This window comes from Bolinopsis microptera, chromosome 11 (genome assembly GCF_026151205.1).
Source record: "Bolinopsis microptera isolate Bmic1 chromosome 11, MBARI_Bmic_1.0, whole genome shotgun sequence".
In the NCBI taxonomy this organism is placed as follows: domain Eukaryota; kingdom Metazoa; phylum Ctenophora; class Tentaculata; order Lobata; family Bolinopsidae; genus Bolinopsis; species Bolinopsis microptera.
Genome location: NC_087082.1, coordinates 12,558,687 through 12,581,653, shown reverse-complemented (window position 1 = coordinate 12,581,653; position 22,967 = coordinate 12,558,687). Strand labels below are relative to the sequence as shown.

Here is a 22,967-nt window from a genome sequence, read left to right as displayed (position 1 = left end):
GCTCTTTTAATATCCTCATGATTTCCCCTCCTAGCTCGATGAATTTATGAAGTGCCGCCTGCCGTGATGTTTCGCGGATGCATTTGAAGCAAAACAAAGATCAGTCGATTTTTTCGGTGAGTTTTAATTGTTATCTTGTATTTGTTTTGAAGTGAAGTTCTATGTCAACCTCGTTGCACTGAAACAGTACAACATGTGATGCCATGCTGCAGGTTGTTTCGTGATTTTTCAGCTATTCTCTAACTTTAGATGTGATGATAAAACTTGAAAAATCTCGAAGTTCGAATGTAGAGTGATTTAGCACTCTCGTAACTTTAATTCTGTTGTGTTGTTTAAGAATTTAGCTGGTTTTCAACTTGTTGAAATGTGGTTGAAATGATTTTATATTCGTACATGTTTTAACATCACTTCCGATGGAGACTTATACCATATTATCTCAAACAGCTAAATTTTCCTTTTTATAAATTAACTGTTACTATACCGGCGACTATTTCTTTTAGAGCTCGCCCGGTGAGATGGAGGTTGATGTAGAAGATTCGCCGACCACATCCCCCGCCAAGCAGAATGGTATGGTTGTCGAGGTGGCTGGTCCTGTCGTTATACAGTACAAGGACAAGAAAAACAGGGAGAAGGTTCGTTTATTATTGGGTGTTTCAACTGAGGTTTATAGTACTCACTAAACCCTGCCTGTTATCATTGTGGTGATATTATTTTTTACAAATTTTTTTACAGTGCAAATTATAATTGTTCCTCGGACATATTTTAATCTAGATTTTTGTTCCAGGACAAGAAGATGAAGAACGACTGCTATTGTTGGATATGTCACCACACAGGCAACATGCTATGCTGTGAGAGATGTCCTCGAGTCTTCCACATGAAGTGTGTTCCTCTATCAGAAGAACCCGACGATGATTGGATCTGTCCGTGTTGTGCTGTAAGTTTAGATCTAGAGAATGTTTTATTTCTTGACCCAACTGAGCGCAATTTGTTCTGTTGTTACACAGTCTAATCTCATTTTTTGTTAAGTCACCTACAAATATTCCTGTTACATATGTTATTCTTTTCTCGTCATCACATAAATAATTATCGATATATTCACAGCATCTCGAGGAGTGTAAGAAGCTTGGGGACCGCTCCAAATGCTGCCGAACAAACCTTGCCAAGATGCTGCCCTATGCGCTCGATCGTATGTCAAGTAGTGGCACTGAAGCTTTCCAACAACCCGTGACTACTGAAGTGGCTCCCAACTACTTTGACTTTGTTCACTATCCGATGGATATGGGCACCATACGACAGGTTGGTGACGAAAACTCAATAACAGACTGTTACCAAACTTTCGGTTATCCGTCCTGAAATTATGTAATTTGATCACCATAAGAATTAGGGTTCGATCCTTAACCCTACATAAAATGGCACTATCTCTACTGTATTACATTTCAGAAAGCGAAGGCAGGAGTATGGCAATGCACTCAACACTTCCTTGACAATAGCCGGTGGATTCTACACAACTGTATTATTTTTAACGGGGGTAAGCTCACAATTAAATGGAAACACACGTCCAAGATAACGTTTTTCTCAACCAAACTTCATTTTAAACATTGCTTGAGTTAAAATTTAACGGCAGCATGAGCAGTTAAGATTTTACGGCAGCAAAATGCCGTCTGACACATCTGTCTGGAGAGAAGTGTATTCTAAATCAGTACAAGTACCGCGTGTTTCAGGTAAGAGTAGATTGACAGCTTTGGCACGAACCGTGTACAACGTGTGTCAGCACGAAATGTTGGAGATCAGCCTCTGTCCAGACTGTTTCCTTAACTCATGTACTGCTGATAAAGACTGGTTTACTCGGCCCTGTGTGAGTAGCAACTAAATTGGGGGTGTTCCACGTGAAATTGTGGAATTCCTGCCGGGCCCCGGAATCTTTAATACCTTAATCCCTACCTCTTAAATAATTCACTTACATAATGAAGTTCTTACCCGAGACCGGTATCAGTTCTGTTAACTGTATTAACTAAAAAGTTGGACCGAGAGCTTGACGTTCGTCTCGACGGTCTAGATATATTGTCGTTAGGCTCCGGTATGACACTAAGTGTTGTAAGCAGTTATTATGAGTTCGTATTTCTTCCCAGAAAAAGACTCATCGTTTGGTATGGGCTAAGTTGCGAGGATTTCCTTTCTGGCCAGCTAAAGTGTTGCAGCGACAGGGACAACAGATCGACGTGAGGTTCTTTGGGCAGCACGAACGGGCGTGGGTCCACGAGAGCAACACTCTGGACATCAGGTAAATTTGTCTTCTTTTAAATGTTGAAGATGTTATTCTTGTTCTAGTAGGTATTTCTGTCTTATCCGCGTCTGATAACGATGTTATCTGTAAAAATAAATACCATCGTAGACATATATTTTGTTTAATATATTAAGATTTTGCTATGTTACGTTGGCCGTTGTTGAATGCTGATGAGACTCTTGCTTGTAATGAGAGCCCTAAAATCAATGTTTATAGCGAGGAGCCCCCTGCTGGGAACCGGAACAAGGAAGCAGGATCTAACAGAGTTCAGGCCGAGGAGGAAATGAACCGATACGTGGAGAATCTCAAAAAAGCTGGCCGATGGCCTATTGATTTGAGCAAGGTACAAGGCTTAAACTATGAAAACTTTGAAAAGGTTCAAATTTCATCCGAATATGTAGATTTCTTTACTTTTCTTTTTTAAATCTTAACCAAACTATCCATGAGTGATTAGTTGATTTATGAAGCCATTTATACCCAAAATTACTATTTTTATTATTACCTAATATTTTTTCAAATCCTGAACATATTTGTTCCACCATTAGGTGAAAGATGAGGTGGACCAGGATGACCAGGATGAAGAACGAAGTGAGAAGGGGAACAGTGAGAACACTGCGAACAGTGCCCCACGGAAGAAGAAAAAAGACAAAGCTCCTGTGAAAGAACCGGTCTCCAAGGCTCCTAAACTTAAGATATCCAGTAATTCCTTGCTGAAAGACGAAAGAATCAGCAATGCTTTTAAGTTTGAAGATTCTGAGCTAAAAGGGACTCCTCCTGTGAAGGCAGACAGACCGCCACAGCCCAGCGGCAAAAGAAGAAAAACTGACGATAAAATAAAGATCGAGATCGAACCTGATCGAATGAAGTTCAACAAGCAGAAACTTGCTTTCAAGAAATCTACCAGGTTGGTTTAGTTTCAGTTCATCATATATTTTCCCTGAACTTTCTAACTTATTGTAAACTGATGAATGATAAGTCAAGATAGGATTGACAACTGTTCTTAAAAATACGTTTTGCTAAGTTAGGCGGTATACTTATTAGATTTGAAGGATATTTTTCTGTAACTCCCCCTTTTTATTTTAGTTACAGCAACTTGGTTAATAACTCCACTTCGGCTCCCTCTGACAATATCGTTGAGAAAGTCTTCTCAGTCACCTCCAACGGATGCAACGCTTGGAAATATCAGAACAAAGTAAGCAGAATTTTTAAGACGAAAGTTGCCCACTTTGAGAATACATAATCTTAATTTGGTTAGATAATGTGTCCGCTTTATACTTTATAGCCGATTATGTTTTATTAAAAGTTATCATCTTTAAATCTTTCAGCTGATGGAAGCAATATCCGGTATGGTTGAGGAGATGCTCGAGGAAACTAAACAGAAATATAAGACTGAAGCTGAGAAAGCAGTTGAATTGGCTAAGATGGCTGCTGAGCTGGAGAAAGAAACTTTCAAACTGGAGGTCAAACGTGATGTGAGTAGTAATCCCTAGGGTATTTTTCAACGCAACATTTACAACGCAGGATACATATTAACCCATTAGGGACGATAGGGTCGTTTTTATGACCCAACTTTTCTAGACAAAAAACCAAATTACTAAACGCTATAACGAATCTATAGCATATATCCTCAAAATGTATTGGGCTTCATTATATGTAGCCCAATAAATTTTGAACATATATGCTATAGATTCGTTATAACGTTTAGTAATTTGGTTTTTTGTCTAGAAAAGGTGGGTCATAAAAACGACCCTATCGTCCCTAATGGGTTAAGTTAAAAATATTCCGCGTGGTAAATTATACATACTTAATATTTAGAATCTCTACTATAATTCAAAAGATTCTTTTTGTCTGTCTGTATGTACGACCGCCCACGTGCAAATTAGGTAAAAAGCAAAAGGTTGCAAAGTAACCATGGCAACGAGGGTTATTACACGCACGTGCACGTGCAAAGATTGGCGAACGGCATTTTATCGGTTTTGTTAATATTACGTTGTGTTTAGTGCGAGCAACAATTTAATCGGCTGTATCTTCGGTTGTGTAGGATAATTTTTACGCGATTTAAACTTATTAACAAAAAATACTATTAGCTTCCTCCCTGTATTTCTAGTAATATTATAAAATGTAATTAAGTTATCGCTTTTGTAGTAGTATAAGTACTCGATGCTCAATGATCAATTGAATCTTTTTGCACCTTGTGCACTGTACGGCATTTAATTCAAATTGTTTCAAAGTTTACATTTTGTGGATTGAAAAGCCCTTTAAACTTTAATAAATGCACCATTCTTAATTTCCTTTATTATCAGTGAACCCCGAGACTCCTTTTTTATTTACATTCGTTCCAATGAGAAGCCTCCTTAGAGTTTATTCGGGTTAGAAACGACATCTGGGTCCCTCCTCTCGTGCACAATATTATTCTCAATTTTCTTCTTGTGTTCCACAACTGTATTTTATCAATTACCATATTATGAACCGACCGGATATCCGGCTGAAGGGGAGGCAAAGTGGAGGCCTGCCTTCCGAGATCACATTAATAAACGGAAAAACATCACTGAAATCTTATAACTTATACGGATACCCTGGCCGAGACTGAATTAAAATAGTTTCCCCAATATAAAACTGATTTATAGATTGGAACAGCGCTTGGTACATAGACTTTAATTCTATTTTAATTCTATATAAATATAATTATCTGCACCCAGGAATTTATAAAAACTGCGAAATCTTGCAGCTTCGAGAAATTGAATTACCACAATGATATCAAAGTTCAGACTACGTCTTTAGATGATCAATTGTAATCGCATTTAAAAAAACGTGTTCAGAATTATAATAGCCATATTATGTTAAATTAGCACCTTCGTATTTGCATTTTGCAGTGCCAGTAGTCAGTTCTTATTTGTCGTCTTTAGACCAATACACACTGAATTAGCAAAGGGAGATTTTAAAATTAGGTGTTTTTAGAATTATTGTTTAAATAACTATAAGAGCTTTTATAATACTTTGAAAGTTGACGGATTATATCTAACTTCAATCTTCATATTTACCAGTAAAGCTTAAAAGAACCCTATACTAGTACTACTGACCTAAATCTTACACCTACCACTACTTAGCACATGGTGTATTATAATACTATAATACCTCCGCCACTGAGTGCTGCGCGCTATAATTCCCGACAGCTTGCTGGAGGGAATTTGCGGGCACGAAGTTGCGGAGGTATTATATTTTATAATACGTTCCGGTTCCGATTGCAGAAGGGGTGTAATCCGATACGTGCGCATCATACAATATAGTGTCTAATATATAGAACGCCAGTGTTATTTGTTTTGAAACTTGCCGCCAGCCAGTCTGAGTCTGGGCTGATAATACCCTCGCTTCTCTTGCGGGAAAAATGAGCAAATTATCAGCCCTCGGTGTCCCCGAGTTTTAGTGGATATAATTCCCGGAAGGTATTATAATGTATAGGATCTACACTGTTAATATAGCGCTACTACCTACCAATGACCAATGACGTACTAGTATAAACATAAAATCATTCTGAATTTGACTCAACTTGAAAGTTGTTAATATCAATCCAAGAAATTATTTGAGATCAGCTGACTCACAAATGCACCGCTCTATCAGAACAAGTGCCGGAGCTGTAAGAGCAAGTCGTCCAGTGAGAACTCGTCACGCCACGAGGAGGAGTTACGAACATCGATGGAGGAACAGCGCGTACAACTTGAGGCGGAGAAGGATAGACAGATCGAGGAGTTGAGACAACATCTGACTGCTGAAAAAGAGAAAGCTATTGTTGAAACTAAGAAAAGTCAATGGGTATGTATAACTCAATTCCGCTTAACTGAATCCCATACATCGGCCTTGGCTCCTCATCCGATTTTGTGATTGTTCGTTTTACTGGGTTTTGAAATAACATACCTGACATATCTCCCTGCTACAGTGCGCGAATTGTAGTGGCCCAGCCATGTACCACTGCTGCTGGAACACCAGTTACTGTGGCTACCCTTGCCAACGTGGTCACTGGCCACAACACATGTACAAGTGCGAACAACAAAACAGGTAAGATATGAGGCATAACACCCATTATCCTAGCCATAGCTTATATATCATTCGTGGATGAATTTTATGATAAAAGTGAGTTTAAATTCGAATTGAATGTAATACAAATATTTGTTCAGTTCGAGGAATTTGACAACCAAACCTCGCAACATTCCACCAATTCCAACATCAAACTTGTATCACAACACAGCTCCTCACTCACCTCACCCACGTCACCCGAACTCACCTGGGCAACAGAAGCCAACCTTAAACCTGATGTAAGATTATTCACCTCAAGTTCGGAAAATTTCTTATAAATTAGTCAGAAATGGGGGGGGGGGGGGGGGGTTGCAACGACCATTAATGTCAGTAGATGGAATTTTGTCAAAACTGACATTGTCATTAATGGTCATTAATGGTCATTAATGGTCAACTATCTTGGAAGCAACATGTCCAAGAAATTTACAATTATGATCACTTTGTATCACTTCTATAAAGTTTCTCACAGCCCCCTACATAGATTGCCAGAGTCTTGTTTGAGAAAACGAATTAATATTCGCCTAATAGAGGCTCGGACCTCGGTTTCGGAATGAGTGCCAAGCACCATTCTGTTATACGTTGGTAACTTGTCTTGTCTGTTTGCTTGTTTGGATTTGACTTAGTATAAATGCTTGTTTGCAGTTGACTTAGTATAAATGCTTGTTTACAGTTGACTTAGTATAAATGCTTGTTTGCAGTTGACTTAGTATACATGCTTATTTGCAGTTTGCGTGGATTTGAATTGTATTGATTTCCTTTGTTTGTGTTGATTGCTTTTGATAATTTGGATTTTCAATACCTCCTCACAATACCTTCTATGCCATCGTCGAACATTGCCATGGCAAGTATTTCTCAACTCTGGTATAGGGCTGCTTTTAATCTAATGGTTCGATGTTACGATTTATCTTTTGCAGTTTTGTTACGTGTTGAAAACAGAGCTCCCTTATCTCTGTTATATCGGCAATTTTTAACTGCCAGTTGCCCCTGCTACTGCACATTGTTGGTGCTGTGCCTTTAACGGTACTATACAAGTACTATACAAGTACTATACAAGTACTACAATGACTGATTGCTTAAAGTTAAAGATTGACGGGCGAACCCCACGAGGGAAGCTTCTAATCACGTGGTCCAAAACCCAAGATTTTGACCCTGGATTAGGTCATATTGCTTCAAGTGGCGCTTGCAAATCCTGCAATGCTCAGCCGGGTGACCAGCTTTTGGAATGCATGAAATGTAAATCTAAGTACCACAACCTCTGTTTAACAATTCCCCTCTCAAGTGACGTCCTTGCAGCTATGGAGAAGAACCCCTGTACCTGGTGGTTCTGTCCCAACTGCATAACTACGGGTAATCTGACCGACAACAAGAAGATCTCCTTTGAGACGGGTAATGACACAGACTCTGAACAGGTTGGATCGGGTGGTATGGACAGTGATCAGTTCAGAAGTGAAATGAAAGATTTCAAAGTGGATATCCTTAAAAGTGTTCATGATGCTATTGATGCTAAGCTTGGTCCATCAGGGCCCCAAAGTTCTAACTCTCAAAAATTCCTTATGTCCGATCTATTTACTAACAAGTCGCAGGAAAGACAGCAGGAGGTATTCCAGGCATCTACCATGGGCAGTCCTCCAAAGATGCAGCAACTGGCACCTCGTCCTAGGATCCAGTCCAAGAGTTCAGTGCTTATATTATCTCCCCCTGAAGATGTCACAGCTGAGTCCGCTGAGTCCGTTTGCAATAATGTATGTGAGAAATTGTCATCAGTACAAACGGACTTTGTAAAGGTTAACAAATCCAATAACTCTATCGCTATTGGTTTTCCTGATTCAGAGGCAAGGCAAAATGCTACTCAGTTGATTGATGAAGATTCTTCAAAGGGATATACTTTGCGTGAAGCAAAGAAGATGTATCCAAAGTTAACAATAGAGAACGTCCATAGGGACGATGCCTTCCGCAGACTTACAGCAGACAATGATGATAAACTAAGAGATAAGTGCAGATCGCTACTGAAACCGTCCATCTTGGCCAAAAATGACGGAGTACGCAAGCTTGTGGATGCTGGTCACAAATTGGAGGTTGTGTACATGTCACGTTTTACTGAAAATAGCAAGTATTTCACATTTGCACTTAAAGTCTCTCCTGCTATCCGATCTTGCATCATGAATGACCAAGGAAGAGCTCTTTATTTTGGAAATACCTGCCATCCTGTGTCCGATCGAGTTCATGTTGTTTCTTGTTACCATTGTCAAGGAATTGGTCACACTTCTACAAACTGTCCTACCAAGGTTGATGATCCAACTTGCTTCCGCTGCTCAGGAAACCACCTGTCTAAAGATTGCAGTAACAAGTCCAAAAGTGAAGCAAAGTGCTGTGCCAGGTGCAAAAACTCGAAGAATCCCAGTGATAAAGCACAGCACAAGTCCCATAATGCAGCATCAATGGAGTGTCCAATCATTGCCAGAGAGATGCAGAGGCTAGTGATGAATACAGAATATGACTCAAAAAACATGATGTGACACCAGGACACCATCACAGTCCACCCCATGCTCTGAAAATGGCAACCTTTAATGCAAGATCCATTTGCAACAAAACGGTATCTGTACTAGAGCTACTGAGAGAAGAGAACGTGGATATATGCTTCCTGACAGAGACTTGGCTGAGAGTTGATGATAAGGCCAAAATCGCTGAGGTGAAAGACCACAAATATGATATTATTAGTGCTCCAAGACGTGGGAGAGGTGGCGGTGTTGCCTTCATCTATGACCCAAAGGTTGTCTCTCTGACAAGAAACAGTGTGAAGTTTAGTTCCTTTGAGGTTTTGGAAACTGTCTTCAGAGCAAAATCTCACTTGATCAGATTTTGTGTCCTTTATCGATCAACTCAAGTTTCTTCTCATAAGAAATATCAAGAAACCCGAAAGAAATTGTTTCTTGAACAGTTTTCTGATTACATGGATACCTTGATAACTAAATCTGGTATTCCTATATTAGCAGGGGATTTCAACTTTCATGTAGAGGATCCAGACTATTGGGCTAAACAATTCATGGCACTCTGTCATTCAAAAGGCTTGAAGCAGCATGTTTCCTCACCAACACACATCTCTGGCGGCACACTGGACCTAGTGCTAACATTGGAATCACCGGCTGACAACTTAAACATCACAGAGCTTGAAATTGTGGAAGACACGGGCACAACGTCAGATCACTTCCTGGTTAAGTTTAGTGCACCCGAGATTGATGTGTCATCAAAGCAGCCAAGTAAGGAACAAAAAACAGTTCGTGAGTTTAGCAAAATTGATATTGATGCTTTCAAAGCTGACATTGTACTCCACATGCCATCTCCATCCCAGCTAACTAGTTTAGATGACGCAGTCGACAAATACGATTCTGTTATATCCTCAGTTCTTAATAAGCATGCACCAGCTAAGAACATCTATTTTATACCTGGTCGTAGTGACTGGTGGAATGAAAACTGCAATGATGCCCGTAAAAAGCGCAGAGCTGCTGAAAGACTCTGGAAGAAGCATAAAAGTATGGCTGATGCTCAAGATTATAGAGAAATCTACAGGGAAGCTTGTGTAGATACTACCTTAATCATCTCTAGAGAACGGAATCGCTATTATGAGAAACGACTTACAGATGCTAAAGGAGATCCAAAAGCTACATACAGAATTATAAATAACCTTCTGGATAAAGATCTTTCTCAGAAGTCCCCTTCTGGGCCCACGCATCAAGCAGTTGCAGAAAGTCTCAAAAACTACTTTGACGATAAAGTAAAGAAGATTTATGGGTCTATCTCAGAGGAAAGCCTGTCCAGTGCTGATAGTCAATCTGACGACAAACCTTGTGTAAAAGAGTTAGAGATGCCTAATGATACACATAGTTCTCTACCATGCTCTGCTACAGCTTTCAGATTAGTTACTCGATCAGAGGTTCTTTCCCTGATTACTAAGACGATGAATAATAAGTCGTGTGAACTCGATCCTCTTCCAACATGGCTCCTCAAGCACTGTCTCGATGAATTGCTCCCTCATATCACCCTCATAGTTAACCTATCCCTCCAAGAGGGCTATTTTCCACATGCTCTGAAGTCTGCTATAGTACGACCAGTCCTAAAGAAAGCCTCTCTAGATGCAGACGACTTGAAAAGCTATAGACCTGTGAGTAACCTCAGTTTTATTTCCAAGGTTATAGAAAAGTGTGCCCACTCACAGTTTTCCGAGTACCTCAATAAGAACAATCTTTTCGCAGCAAATCAATCAGGTTACCGGAAAAACATGAGCTGTGAAACTGCAGTGCTCAAGGTACATAATGATATACTCCTCCAAGTTGACAAGAAGAGTCATACTGTTCTTCTTCTTCTTGACTTGTCAGCTGCATTTGATACCATCAATCACAAAAGACTTTTGAGACGACTCGAACATAGCTATGGATTTAGTGGTATTATTCTTCAATGGGTTGCAAGCTACCTGTCAAATCGATCCTTTATCGTTGGTGTTAAGGGTGAATATTCCTCTCTCTGTGACCTCGAGATTGGAGTTCCTCAGGGCTCAATTCTTGGTCCTATATTTTTCATCCTTTACACTAAACAGCTACAAGATATTGCAAGTATGCATGGTCTCCAAATCCATCTATATGCTGATGATACTCAGATATACTTCTCATTTGATCCTAAGAAAGACATGGACATTGAATCTATGAAGAGCAAATTGAAAGAATGTTTCGAGCACATCAAATCATGGATGAGTGAGAACTACCTGAAACTCAACGACAATAAAAGTGAGATAATCGAGATCTCTACAAACTCCAAAGCTCCAAAACAAGTTGAATTCAATCTTGACAGCATATGCTCCATTAAACCTACCAAGTCAGCAAAGAATCTGGGATTCATTTTTGACAACCATCTCAATTTAGAGGCACAGATCAACAACGTTGTCAGAGTTTGTTATGTAAATCAGCGAAATCTTGGCAGAATAGGTTCCAAACTGAGTAAGGAGCTCAAAATCCAAATGGTACATGCTTCAATTCATTCCATTCTGGACAATGGAAATGCTACTTATGGTGCCCTTTCTGAACGACTTCTCCAGAAACTTCAAAAAGTGCAGAATACTGCTGTGAGATTCATATTCGGACTTCATGGGAAGTTGAGACAGGAGCCCATCACACCCTATATGATTGAATTACACTTCTTACCTGTAGCAATGCGAATCAAATTCAAGATAGCGTTACTGGTTTTCAAGTGCCTAAACGATTGTGCTCCTGAATATCTAAGGACAATGGTCAAAATTAGGGACACTAGTAAACATCATGTCAGAATGGACCATGACTTCTTCCTACTCCCTCCTTTATCAAGGCTGAGGGCTACAGCTGGTGCTTTCTCTCACACTGCTCCTAAAATCTGGAATACACTTCCCTACTCACTACGCTCCATCTCTCGACTAGATGTTTTCAAGAAGGCTCTCAAGACCCATCTATTTCATCAAGCCTATCCTGTATGTGCGAACAGTATTTTTGGTGATTCAGTAGTCATGGACGCAGGACTTTAAGATCAATCTACAATTTATAAATTTGAATTTTTGATTAGAAAAGGGACTACTAAGGTAAATTTATCTGCACCGCTTTGTTGGCCAGTATCAACTCCATTTTTTGGACTTTGGTCGCTTATACGGCCTAAGCGGTATACAAATAAAGCGTTATTATTATTATTATTATTATTTACTTTAAAGTTTAATAGTAATTAGAATATTTTAAGCGAATGCTGAATCAGTTTCTTTTACTTATTTGTATAATCTTAAGAGAAGAGGAATCAGATAATGAGTCAGATTTCGTCGCACCAGATAGTGAAAGTGAAGCCAAGGATCTTCATGACTTAGTTACTATAAAAAACAAGAAAATGAACAAAAACACCGCTATTACGAAGTTCTGTAATTTTGGTAAGACGATATTTGGAAATAAAAGTCGGAGATCGAAATTTTTTGGTACCGGCTGTTTCGAGGGTTCAATTCTGTGCCATACCAACCGGGCAGCAAAAATTCTTCTAAGCCCTGTCAACGTCGAACAATTCAAAAGGGCGACTCATTAAGTGCTACCTTTGTTCCAAAAAAGGCTAAACGTCCCCTTCGTTGCCTCGGTACCATCTTATCAATGAGTGTCTCTGCTTCAAAAAAGGGCAACTGCAGATCTAGACGAATTCCTGCCGCATCAATTTGTCCCTATCATGACGACAGTGCTCGATTTTGGGTCAAAACTGCCGAAGGCAGAGTATTGAACTGTAAACGAATTGTTCTATCTAATCCTAGGAAAAGATCAGCTTTTTTGTTGTCCGATTCAGACTGATGACGATGTATTTCATGAAGTGCTAAAGTTTAATAAGTTCATCTACTGTGTAATTACTATATAATCGACTAGCATAATGATTTGGCTAAAATATAAATCTTGATATGATATAAGAACGGGAACGAAGTATTTAATTTTAATACCCGTGTTATTATTATTTTATTATTGATTGTTGATTTGAAACTTTTTTTACAAAATAGCAAATATACAAATGTACAGCAAATCGAACAAACATATAAAATGGGCCGAAATGTATAAATGCTATAAAGCGTGGGTCAGTGAAACAAGTACAGAGGACAACTTTTAAAACACGAGGTTTATGGCTGCCCAAAGTCTCAATAACGTCACCTCCACCTAGTAATAAAGTTACTATTGATACGATCTGATACTCCTAAATTGCCCTTTGAATTATTATTATTGATAACTATAAGTCACCAACTGTTATCTGGTTTAAATCCCGTGGCCGCAAAATTTGTTCTTCATTACATTCGAACTTAATAAATGTAATCCCTAACTCACTCTGGAATCCACTCAAGTGATATTCTGGAAGGTCTGCCTAACCACGGAAGATTCTATTCTAAGTTTTCTCTTTCGAATCTCTAATTGTAAATGTAAAATAATAACATATACTTGTAGTTAGTTAACTTAAAGTAGGGTCTAAGTGATGCAGGCGTCCGTCCTTTTCGCTCTAAGAAGTGCCGGAAAAACATGACCATTAATGTCAGTAGATGAAATTTTGACAAAACTGACATTGTCATTAATGGTCATTAATGGTCATTAATGGTCATTAATGGTCATTAATGGTCATTAATGGTCATTAATGGTCATTAATGGTCGTTGCAACCCCCCCCCCCCCCCCCCCCCCCCAGAAATGTTTTGGTTACTCCATCTCATCATTGAGCTTGCACTAAGTCTCACATCATGACTCCTTTCAATTTTCTTTGTTGTGCCTTTGAAATATCACAAATTTGTCAATCAATTACAGCGTATAACGTGGGACATAACTACGTTCAATTCACTATTCGTCTTGACATTTGTACACGCTTTAAATTGCATTAGAAAATAATATGTCAGTTATTTCTCACCATTCATTCGCAGGTCTGAAGTAACTAAACCTCGCCCATACCGACCCATAAAAATGTTTCAAAACGTCACATACCAATCACCCCAACACTCACCTGCACCCCAACTTCACAATCAGTTCCCATACTCATCATGGTTAAAGAAATCAAGCTCTCGTAGATTGTAAGATCCTTATTAACAAATGATTATCCGCCTCATTTCGTCAATCTTTTGGGTTCATAGTTCATTCGTCATTCTTTCACTACATTTATCAATTCCAGAAACGTTCAGGTGTATAGTGTTTATTGTGGATCGCTTTTTTCGCCATCGAATTTTTTAGCTTTTCGAATCAGATATCAATAATTTGTGTGGAAGCGAAAATATAAAATTTTGTATCGCGGTTGAAAGAGGAAATTATAATTTGAACAATTTTTATGGCGAACTTATTTTTACCATTGATAAAATGTCGAAAAGTTTACTCCGCTTCCTTTGTGGTGAATAAAACGTTTTTCGGGTAAATGCCGATCTAATCATGTCGGGTAATCATCGCTCTCCCGAAATTTTGACCGATGCATAAACTCAGGACTACACAAGATGGTCAGATGAGCGAAATGGTGCTAGCTCGACGAGCTCCTGCTCAATTTCCTAGTCAAATACCTATCTATAATTCCTCCAGCCTTCACCACATTCAACCCTCAAACATGTTCAATCAAAACATAGTCTCCCACCCTGCACCTCTCCACAATCAGTTCCCACACTCTTCATGGTATAAAAAACAAAGCTCTTGCCGAATGTAAGATCCTAAGTATTCGTATTTATTTCAACAATCTTTTCAAGGGTTCATCTTTCATTTTATCATCTTTAATTTTGACATCATCTTTCAATTCTTTCACCACATCGTGCCCAAATTTCATAAATTCTTGAGTTTGTACTGAGCAATGTAAACTCAGGGCTGCACAAGCGGGTCAGATGGACGGGATGGTGCTAGCTCGGCAAGCTCCTAGCCAGATACCTGGCTCTCCCTCCGAACAGATCGCTCACGAACACATCAACAGTCGTCCCGACTAGCGCTTCGCACTTGTGTAAGTTAATTAATTATTTAATTGATCAAGTTAATGGTTATAAGTTTCTTCAATTATTTTAAGTGAAATGCTAGGCTTACATATTGGCTAATTAAGTCTGTCACGATGTTTTCAAACATACTTTAAACACCTACAGTCCAACAATTAACACATTTCCAACAGCAGTCAAATCTGGACAGTCTTTTTTTAGCTAAATTAATTTCCCTATTAGCTTCAATCATTTATCTCCAATTATCATTTATTTCAGCTATAGGAACCCGATCATCAGATGTACAAAGAAATGTGACCAAACGATGTGTTTCCAAGATGTGCTCTTCCGTCTTTATTGCTCTGTCATGTGTCGTCGTGATATCGTCGTGTTACGACGACACGCCTGGTTTTGATGACGTCACCCGCGTGGTTCTTATGACGTCACAGCACAACAACGACTAAGCAATCCTCGTGCAACTGCAAGAAAATCTAACCTGCGCCTGACTGTGCGTCCTATATTTACGGAATTTTATCGCTGAAAAGTAAAACTGATTTTTAATTGTCGCTTTCTGTTATTTTTTTTCTGATTTTTCTATCAATCGATATAAATATGTTTTAGTATTTAAAAGAACTTATAATACGATAAGGTGTGATCGAGTAAACGATTTCTTTGGTCGTACCAACAGTCACATTAAGGACTAGTTTTAACTTATCATCTATGTGTTTTGTTCACTGATTCTTAATATTTTTGGCTTTTTGAGCTGGCAATCCTGTTCAATCGGTAGGTTCGAAACGAGGATCATGGATAATGATTTCTTCTCTTTAAACCTGTTGCTCAAATTCGATAATGACCAGGTTTTCACTACACGGATGATAATAACTTCTTTCATTATATCCGTATCAATCCAAATTAGTTCTGTTTTCTAGTTTCCTTTTTGTTAGATGAAAAGAAATTAGTTCTCATTTGATTTCATTTTCTATTTACAGCTAGCACCGTCACTGTAGGTAATCTAAAACCATGTACATCTAAAAATGTCTCTAATTAAACCCGTCATATAAAAGGCTGTGAAACATTTTTATTATGATTGATGAACCAAATTGTCATGATTATTGTAGAATGTCGGTTGTTGTTCGTTCCGAAGTTCTGATAATAATGATATTAATATACTCAGCAGTGTCTATTTAGCAGGTCAGGGTTAAGGTTTGTATTGTATTCTATTGATAATAATATGTATAAATGTTTCCGCTGGTTTGGAGCCAAGAAAGGTTTTATTTTTACACGTGATCACCGTTTTTTGCACTATCGATACATCAGAACCGTTAGTTGTTCTGTCATGTCACGTGTTTATTTACAAGTTTGATTTCCGACCAGCTGCGACATGACCCGCTCATTATGTGAGTTATTTTATCGTCATTTGATTAAAGGGCAATTTTTAGTTTTATACCGGTTTTATCTGCCAGACAACGATTTTTCCCCGAGATCGAGAAGACAAAATAACCCGTTGAGAGACGACATGCATGCTTCAATTTATTTTGATCTTGGCTAAGTTATCATGATGGATAGTAATTAATGTTAATAATGGATCGTGTGTTTTATTCGTATGGATATTTGTACAGTTGTCTGCTTAATGTTTAGATTTGGGTTATTTCGGGTGTATAGTGGTGGCTTGTAAGCATCATTGGACATGTGAGTCACATAACAGGACGGGTACAGGACCATTGGGTGTATAAGGAGTCCAATAAGCCCAACACTAAGCCAAGTTAGTTGGCGAGATGGTCACTTGCAAGCTCGATAGGACTAGGTTCAGGTCGAGAGGTCCAGGCTACAAAACAAAGCCATAATATAAAGCTTATAACAAAGGTCTGACTGGGATTTCAGAGAATGTTCCCTAAACAGCAAACTAAGAAATGAAGATGATTTTGGTCAAATTCCATTAGTATTTTATGGAGAGCTTTTGCCTGTATGTGGACAGTTTCTGGACTCAGGGACGTTGCTAAATTACCTGCTGTGGTTACCATATCATCATTTGAGCTACTTAATTCAAGTTCATGCTACGGTGTAAGGGAAATTTTTGTCCCAACAAAATTGGGGATTAGATATTTACTTTCTTGACTCTCGAGATGTCTAGCAATCAATTGGTGGAAAACCCCTTTACAATAAACTTTAATCTGTAATTAAGTACTTAATGGATTAACTTTTTGTTGCTAATAAATATCGTTCACTTAAACTCTCGATTTCTACTTCACATCACGAAGTTTGGTTTTCATTAAAATTATCAACCGAGTGTTGTGATGCTGTAAATTTTTGTGTTACTACCGTCGTGGGCTGAACTTATAGTTGTCCGACCATGTTAGTGGCAGTGCTGAAGGTGCCCCAATGTGAGAATAGTATTGAGTATGTTAAAAATGTTTATTACTTTTGAACACAAATAATTTGGCGTTTCTCTTGTACATATCAGATTATTAGGGGTCGTTCACATATTACTTTTTGGAAAATTTGTAACCCCCTTGCCCTCCCCCCTCCGTAATCAGGTTTACACATAGCTATTGTGTAAAAATTATACTAGCGTAATCATTTGGAAACCCCCTTCGGCTGATTACGTAATATGTGAACGACCCCTTGCTTTATCGGAGATGGCTGCTGGCGCTGCAAAATTTCCAGTAGGCATTACAGTCCGTCCAGGTTAATTAAATACTGCCTGTATAATAGTAATACTTATACAGCAGGGTGTCAGAATTATTGGCGTGTTTGAAATTTTATGTGTATTTTATGATGAAATCAATATTTTCCAACGGGTCATAACTTTACTTAAGTAAAGAGAATTATTATAATCGAAAATTGTCTACGTGCCAATAATTATGACACCGTGCAGAACTAAGCATACCAAACTAAGAAAGGGGGGGGGGGCCAACCATATTAAAGTATATTAAAGTATATCCCCGGGTCAAAATCGGAAAAAATCCTACATTTTAATATACTTTAATATACCTACAATTAGTAGATTAGAAGATAAGCCAATTACTGGTCCCCTGAACTCATACTTCATATATTTTGGCTCATAAATTAGTCAAGTATCAATATCTTTGAACAAGACTAACCTTACATGAAAGGTAAATCTAATCTATACATTAAATAAAACAAAATTTTTCACATAATTTTTTATAATGTAGGTATATTAAAGTATATTAAAGTATATTAAAGTATATCCCGGGTCGAAATTGTAAAAAAAACCTACATTTTAATATACTTTAATATACCTACAATTAGTAGATTAGAAGATAAGCCAGTTGCTAGTCCTCTGAACTCATAATTCATATATTTTGGCTCATAAATTGGTCAAGTATATGGTAAGTAACATGGATTCAAAATTTTAATGGAGAAAATGTAGGTATATTAAAGTACATTAAAGTATATTAAAGTATATTAAAGTATATTAAAGTATAACTATATTAAAGTATATTAAAGTATATCCCCGGGTCAAAATTGGAAAAAATCCTACATTTTAATATACTTTAATATGGTTGGCCCCCCCCCCCCCCCCCCCCCCCAAAGGGTGAGCTGTAATAAAATATAAGAGGTCATCTACTTAGGACTAGTGAAGTCAATCCCGATCAAAATAATCAATGCCGGGATTCGGGAATCCCGAGCAAAAAAATCCTGGGATTCCCGAAAATCGGGAAATAAAATCGGGATTCCCGAAAGCAAATGGCGCTCATCTTCAAGTCCCATTTTGTGTAATAACGTCATGTCCATGCCATGACCCAACTTTTAATTTTATGGTAACTTGTACTTGTAGGCTGTTTAAGTTCAATAGTACAATTTGAATTAAAGCTGCCTCATCATGTCAGTGTCACAAGAAGATACCACAAGTGTCATCATTAGCCTTCTTTTCATAAATAGTACCTTAAGACTACTATAATAGTAGTCTTAAATATAGTAGTACTATTGCACTAACAACTTGGGCCCATTCTATTAGTATTACGGACTTTTGTCTGCATCCTTCCAGCTGTTGAGAAGGTCAGTCCAGGCTCAATCGATCACTATCAGGACGGCCTGACCGTTTTTATAGCAGCGTTCATAAAATATGCCAGGATCTTCCCCTTGAGAGAAACAACTCATCTCCATTTTAATAGAGATACGTGTTGGTACTTTTTTTGGCTGGCTTCAGCATTCAGGACTGCTGGATGAATTTTTTGTTTCGTCTAGAAACTCATAATATATAGCGTTTTATTTTTGTTTTTCTTAACCTTGACGATAGTGATACAGGCTAAACAGTCTCCACGACGTTCAAAAACCTGATTATATTAACGCTACCGTGTAACTATATTGCAGTAAATTTATTCGAATATTTTAAGACTGCAAATTTAATACAAATATTGAAACTCCCGAAAGTCGGGAATTGAGATAATTTCACGGTCGGGAATTCCCAACCGGAAATCCCGGGATTCCGGAATCCCGATTGACTTCACTACTTAGCCTTGGGGCTTTTAGTTTTACTAATTCGCTCGCCCAAAAATTTCACGTGACTTTGGTTTTTATGTGTTATGGTTTTGCAGCCGTACAAAACGGTTTTACATAAACCCTAATCCCAACCCTAACCCTAACCATAACCGGAACCCCGAAGCTAACCATAACCCTTACCACAACCCTAACCCGGGCCCTAAACAATCGAATTCGTATTTTGCTAGCATGTCACGTGACCAAAACGGTTTTTTGCCCATAACTCTCCAGGGAAGCATTTTAACTACGTCATGGGGGTGATTCTTGTCATACGTTGTATGGGAGGCTCATAAATTGGTCAAGTATATGGTAAGTAACATGGATTCAAAATTTTAATGGAGAAAATGTAGGTATATTAAAGTATATTAAAGTACATTAAAGTATATTAAAGTATATTAAAGTATAACTATATTAAAGTATATTAAAGTATATCCCCGGGTCAAAATTGGAAAAAATCCTACATTTTAATATACTTTAATATGGTTGGCCCCCCCCCCCCCCCCCCCCCCCCCCCCCCAAAGGGTGAGCTGTAATAAAATATAAGAGGTCATCTACTTAGGACTAGTGAAGTCAATCCCGATCAAAATAATCAATGCCGGGATTCGGGAATCCCGAGCAAAAAAATCCTGGGATTCCCGAAAATCGGGAAATAAAATCGGGATTCCCGAAAGCAAATGGCGCTCATCTTCAAGTCCCATTTTGTGTAATAACGTCATGTCCATGCCATGACCCAACTTTTAATTTTATGGTAACTTGTACTTGTAGGCTGTTTAAGTTCAATAGTACAATTTGAATTAAAGCTGCCTCATCATGTCAGTGTCACAAGAAGATACCACAAGTGTCATCATTAGCCTTCTTTTCATAAATAGTACCTTAAGACTACTATAATAGTAGTCTTAAATATAGTAGTACTATTGCACTAACAACTTGGGCCCATTCTATTAGTATTACGGACTTTTGTCTGCATCCTTCCAGCTGTTGAGAAGGTCAGTCCAGGCTCAATCGATCACTATCAGGACGGCCTGACCGTTTTTATAGCAGCGTTCATAAAATATGCCAGGATCTTCCCCTTGAGAGAAACAACTCATCTCCATTTTAATAGAGATACGTGTTGGTACTTTTTTTGGCTGGCTTCAGCATTCAGGACTGCTGGATGAATTTTTTGTTTCGTCTAGAAACTCATAATATATAGCGTTTTATTTTTGTTTTTCTTAACCTTGACGATAGTGATACAGGCTAAACAGTCTCCACGACGTTCAAAAACCTGATTATATTAACGCTACCGTGTAACTATATTGCAGTAAATTTATTCGAATATTTTAAGACTGCAAATTTAATACAAATATTGAAACTCCCGAAAGTCGGGAATTGAGATAATTTCACGGTCGGGAATTCCCAACCGGAAATCCCGGGATTCCGGAATCCCGATTGACTTCACTACTTAGCCTTGGGGCTTTTAGTTTTACTAATTCGCTCGCCCAAAAATTTCACGTGACTTTGGTTTTTATGTGTTATGGTTTTGCAGCCGTACAAAACGGTTTTACATAAACCCTAATCCCAACCCTAACCCTAACCATAACCGGAACCCCGAAGCTAACCATAACCCTTACCACAACCCTAACCCGGGCCCTAAACAATCGAATTCGTATTTTGCTAGCATGTCACGTGACCAAAACGGTTTTTTGCCCATAACTCTCCAGGGAAGCATTTTAACTACGTCATGGGGGTGATTCTTGTCATACGTTGTATGGGAGGCCGACGGCCCGGGCCAGGCCCCCTCGGCCTCATTACTAGGGGGCCAGGGAGATCAGATCATATCACTAATTAGTGACGTATAATTAGTGATGTGATCCATCAGTAGGATTTAACTGACCTAGAAATGGGCTAGATACAGGGTAGAGTTCACATGTACAACATGTACATCATAGCAGTTCATTAAATAACGTACTATATACAGACAAACTTTCCTAAGCTAATGTCTATAGTTAATTATTTCGAGAAGACTTACCTTGGGTCAGTCATTGTGGACAGTGAGGTGAGGCTGCTCCCTGCATATCCCATAGGATTCTGGAACCATTTCGCCAGAATCATTCGGGAGCCAGAGTTCCCTCGAACCTCGAACATGGTTGAGGGCTTTCAGTTTCACAGAGGATTTAAATCCCGAGTGCATCGCCCAAAGCCATCTGTTCAAGAGTATGTGCGGGCTATCAAAGAGCAGCAAGTCATAACTGACTTTCACATCGACAGGTTGAGTGTTGGCAAGACACCCGCTAAGACTAAGAGTAAGAGGCGAAGGAATTGCCATACCCAACTCCACGATATCTGTTCTTTCTACTCAACATACTCTAGCAATGTGTATTGACTTGTTAATTTAAATAAAAAGTAAGGGGTAAAACTGGGCTAGATGTAGGGTAGAGTTCACATGTTCTGTAAATCGTAGTTGGTGGATCGCATCACTAATTATACGTCACATCACTAATTATACGTCATATGATCTGACCCCTAATAATAGAGGGGGCCTGGAAGTCGTGCAGCCATCTGAACTGCTTAAATACTCAGAAGTGACGCTTCGACAATACAATCAACAATATACTTATACTTATAGTAATATGTACACCACTTAGATGGCTGGAATTGGAAACGGGTTTGCTCAAATCATGAAGATTCAAGATATAATAGAGACTAGAGTGTCTCAATGTCAAAATAATCATTACTTTCACTTCGGTAAATTCAACCAGGGACCGTTTTACATCTTGAGATTGTTAAAGTGGCATCATCATATCATCTCTACTATAATTCAGAGAATTATTTTTGTCTGTATGTATGCACGACCGCCCACGTGCAAATTAGATGACAAATAGGAAGTTGCGTAGTAACCATAGTAACGAGGGTTGTTACACACACGTGCAAAGATTGTTTTAACGGCATTTTGATCGGTTTTGTGGTAATTACGTTGTGTTCAGTGCTAGCTACATTATAATCGGCTGTATCTTCGGTTCTACTGACGGATATTTTTTGATGCGATAAAAACTGACTACCAAAGAAATAGAATACTATTGGCTTCCTCCCTCTGACCACGGGTTTTCTAGTCTCTATTATAATTCAGAGAATTATTTATGTAGAATGTATGTATGTATGTACGACCGCCCACGTGCAAATAGATAAGAAATAGGTAGTTGCGTAGTAACCATAGTAACCATAGTAACGAGGATTGTTACATGCACGTTCAATGATTGTTTTAACGTCATTTTAATCGGTTTTGTTGATGGGGGTCGTTCACATATTACGTAATTAGCCGAGGGGGGTTTCAAATGCTTACGGTTGATTACGAGGGGGGGGGGTTGTCAAAATATTGATTTCGTAATATGTGAACGACCCCTTACAGCTAGCGTCGGCCGAAGTTGATTACATCTTTGTGATAGTTAGACACAGGGATGCCGCTTACCGCTATAAGTATGATCTAAGAGCCTTATTCCACGCTGCATACACTGAATGTGCAACTGTGTCAGGGTTTAGCAGTCTCCAAACAGAAAGCCGTAGTTTCAAGGATTTCAATATTATTGAAACGTATTCGAACCGTAATTTATGTGCCCCAGATGTAAGTCTACCTGCATATATTCAGCACTGTGATCTGTATGCATAGGTATGTTGGATCAATTATC

At 38.6% G+C, this 22,967-nt stretch overlaps 2 protein-coding genes across 4 annotated transcripts in view; both read left to right on the top strand.

Moving 5' to 3' along the window:
- LOC134823451 (MYND-type zinc finger-containing chromatin reader ZMYND8-like) overlaps positions 1–17,237 on the top strand; it is a 50,815-nt gene extending 33,578 nt beyond the window's left edge. Inside the window, exons 2-19 of one of the 3 annotated variants that reach the window (XM_063834910.1) lie at positions 36–116; positions 501–632; positions 785–934; positions 1,102–1,296; positions 1,441–1,528; positions 1,722–1,855; positions 2,130–2,281; positions 2,501–2,627; positions 2,830–3,188; positions 3,368–3,476; positions 3,610–3,756; positions 5,903–6,094; positions 6,219–6,337; positions 6,457–6,594; positions 13,789–13,935; positions 14,336–14,545; positions 14,703–14,834; positions 15,082–17,237. In XM_063834910.1, coding sequence (XP_063690980.1) covers positions 78–116; positions 501–632; positions 785–934; positions 1,102–1,296; positions 1,441–1,528; positions 1,722–1,855; positions 2,130–2,281; positions 2,501–2,627; positions 2,830–3,188; positions 3,368–3,476; positions 3,610–3,756; positions 5,903–6,094; positions 6,219–6,337; positions 6,457–6,594; positions 13,789–13,935; positions 14,336–14,545; positions 14,703–14,820 — 2,556 coding nt within the window. In that variant the 5' untranslated portion in view covers positions 36–77 and the 3' untranslated portion in view covers positions 14,821–14,834; positions 15,082–17,237. The remainder of the gene's footprint in view (positions 1–35; positions 117–500; positions 633–784; positions 935–1,101; positions 1,297–1,440; positions 1,529–1,721; positions 1,856–2,129; positions 2,282–2,500; positions 2,628–2,829; positions 3,189–3,367; positions 3,477–3,609; positions 3,757–5,902; positions 6,095–6,218; positions 6,338–6,456; positions 6,595–13,788; positions 13,936–14,335; positions 14,546–14,702; positions 14,835–15,081) is intronic. The other 2 variants (XM_063834911.1, XM_063834912.1) reach the window with 2 other exon arrangements.
- LOC134823450 (sperm-associated antigen 1-like) overlaps positions 17,237–22,967 on the top strand; it is a 99,050-nt gene continuing 93,319 nt past the window's right edge. The window contains exon 1 of the mRNA XM_063834909.1: positions 17,237–17,243. The gene's annotated coding sequence lies outside the window, so the exon portion shown is untranslated. The remainder of the gene's footprint in view (positions 17,244–22,967) is intronic.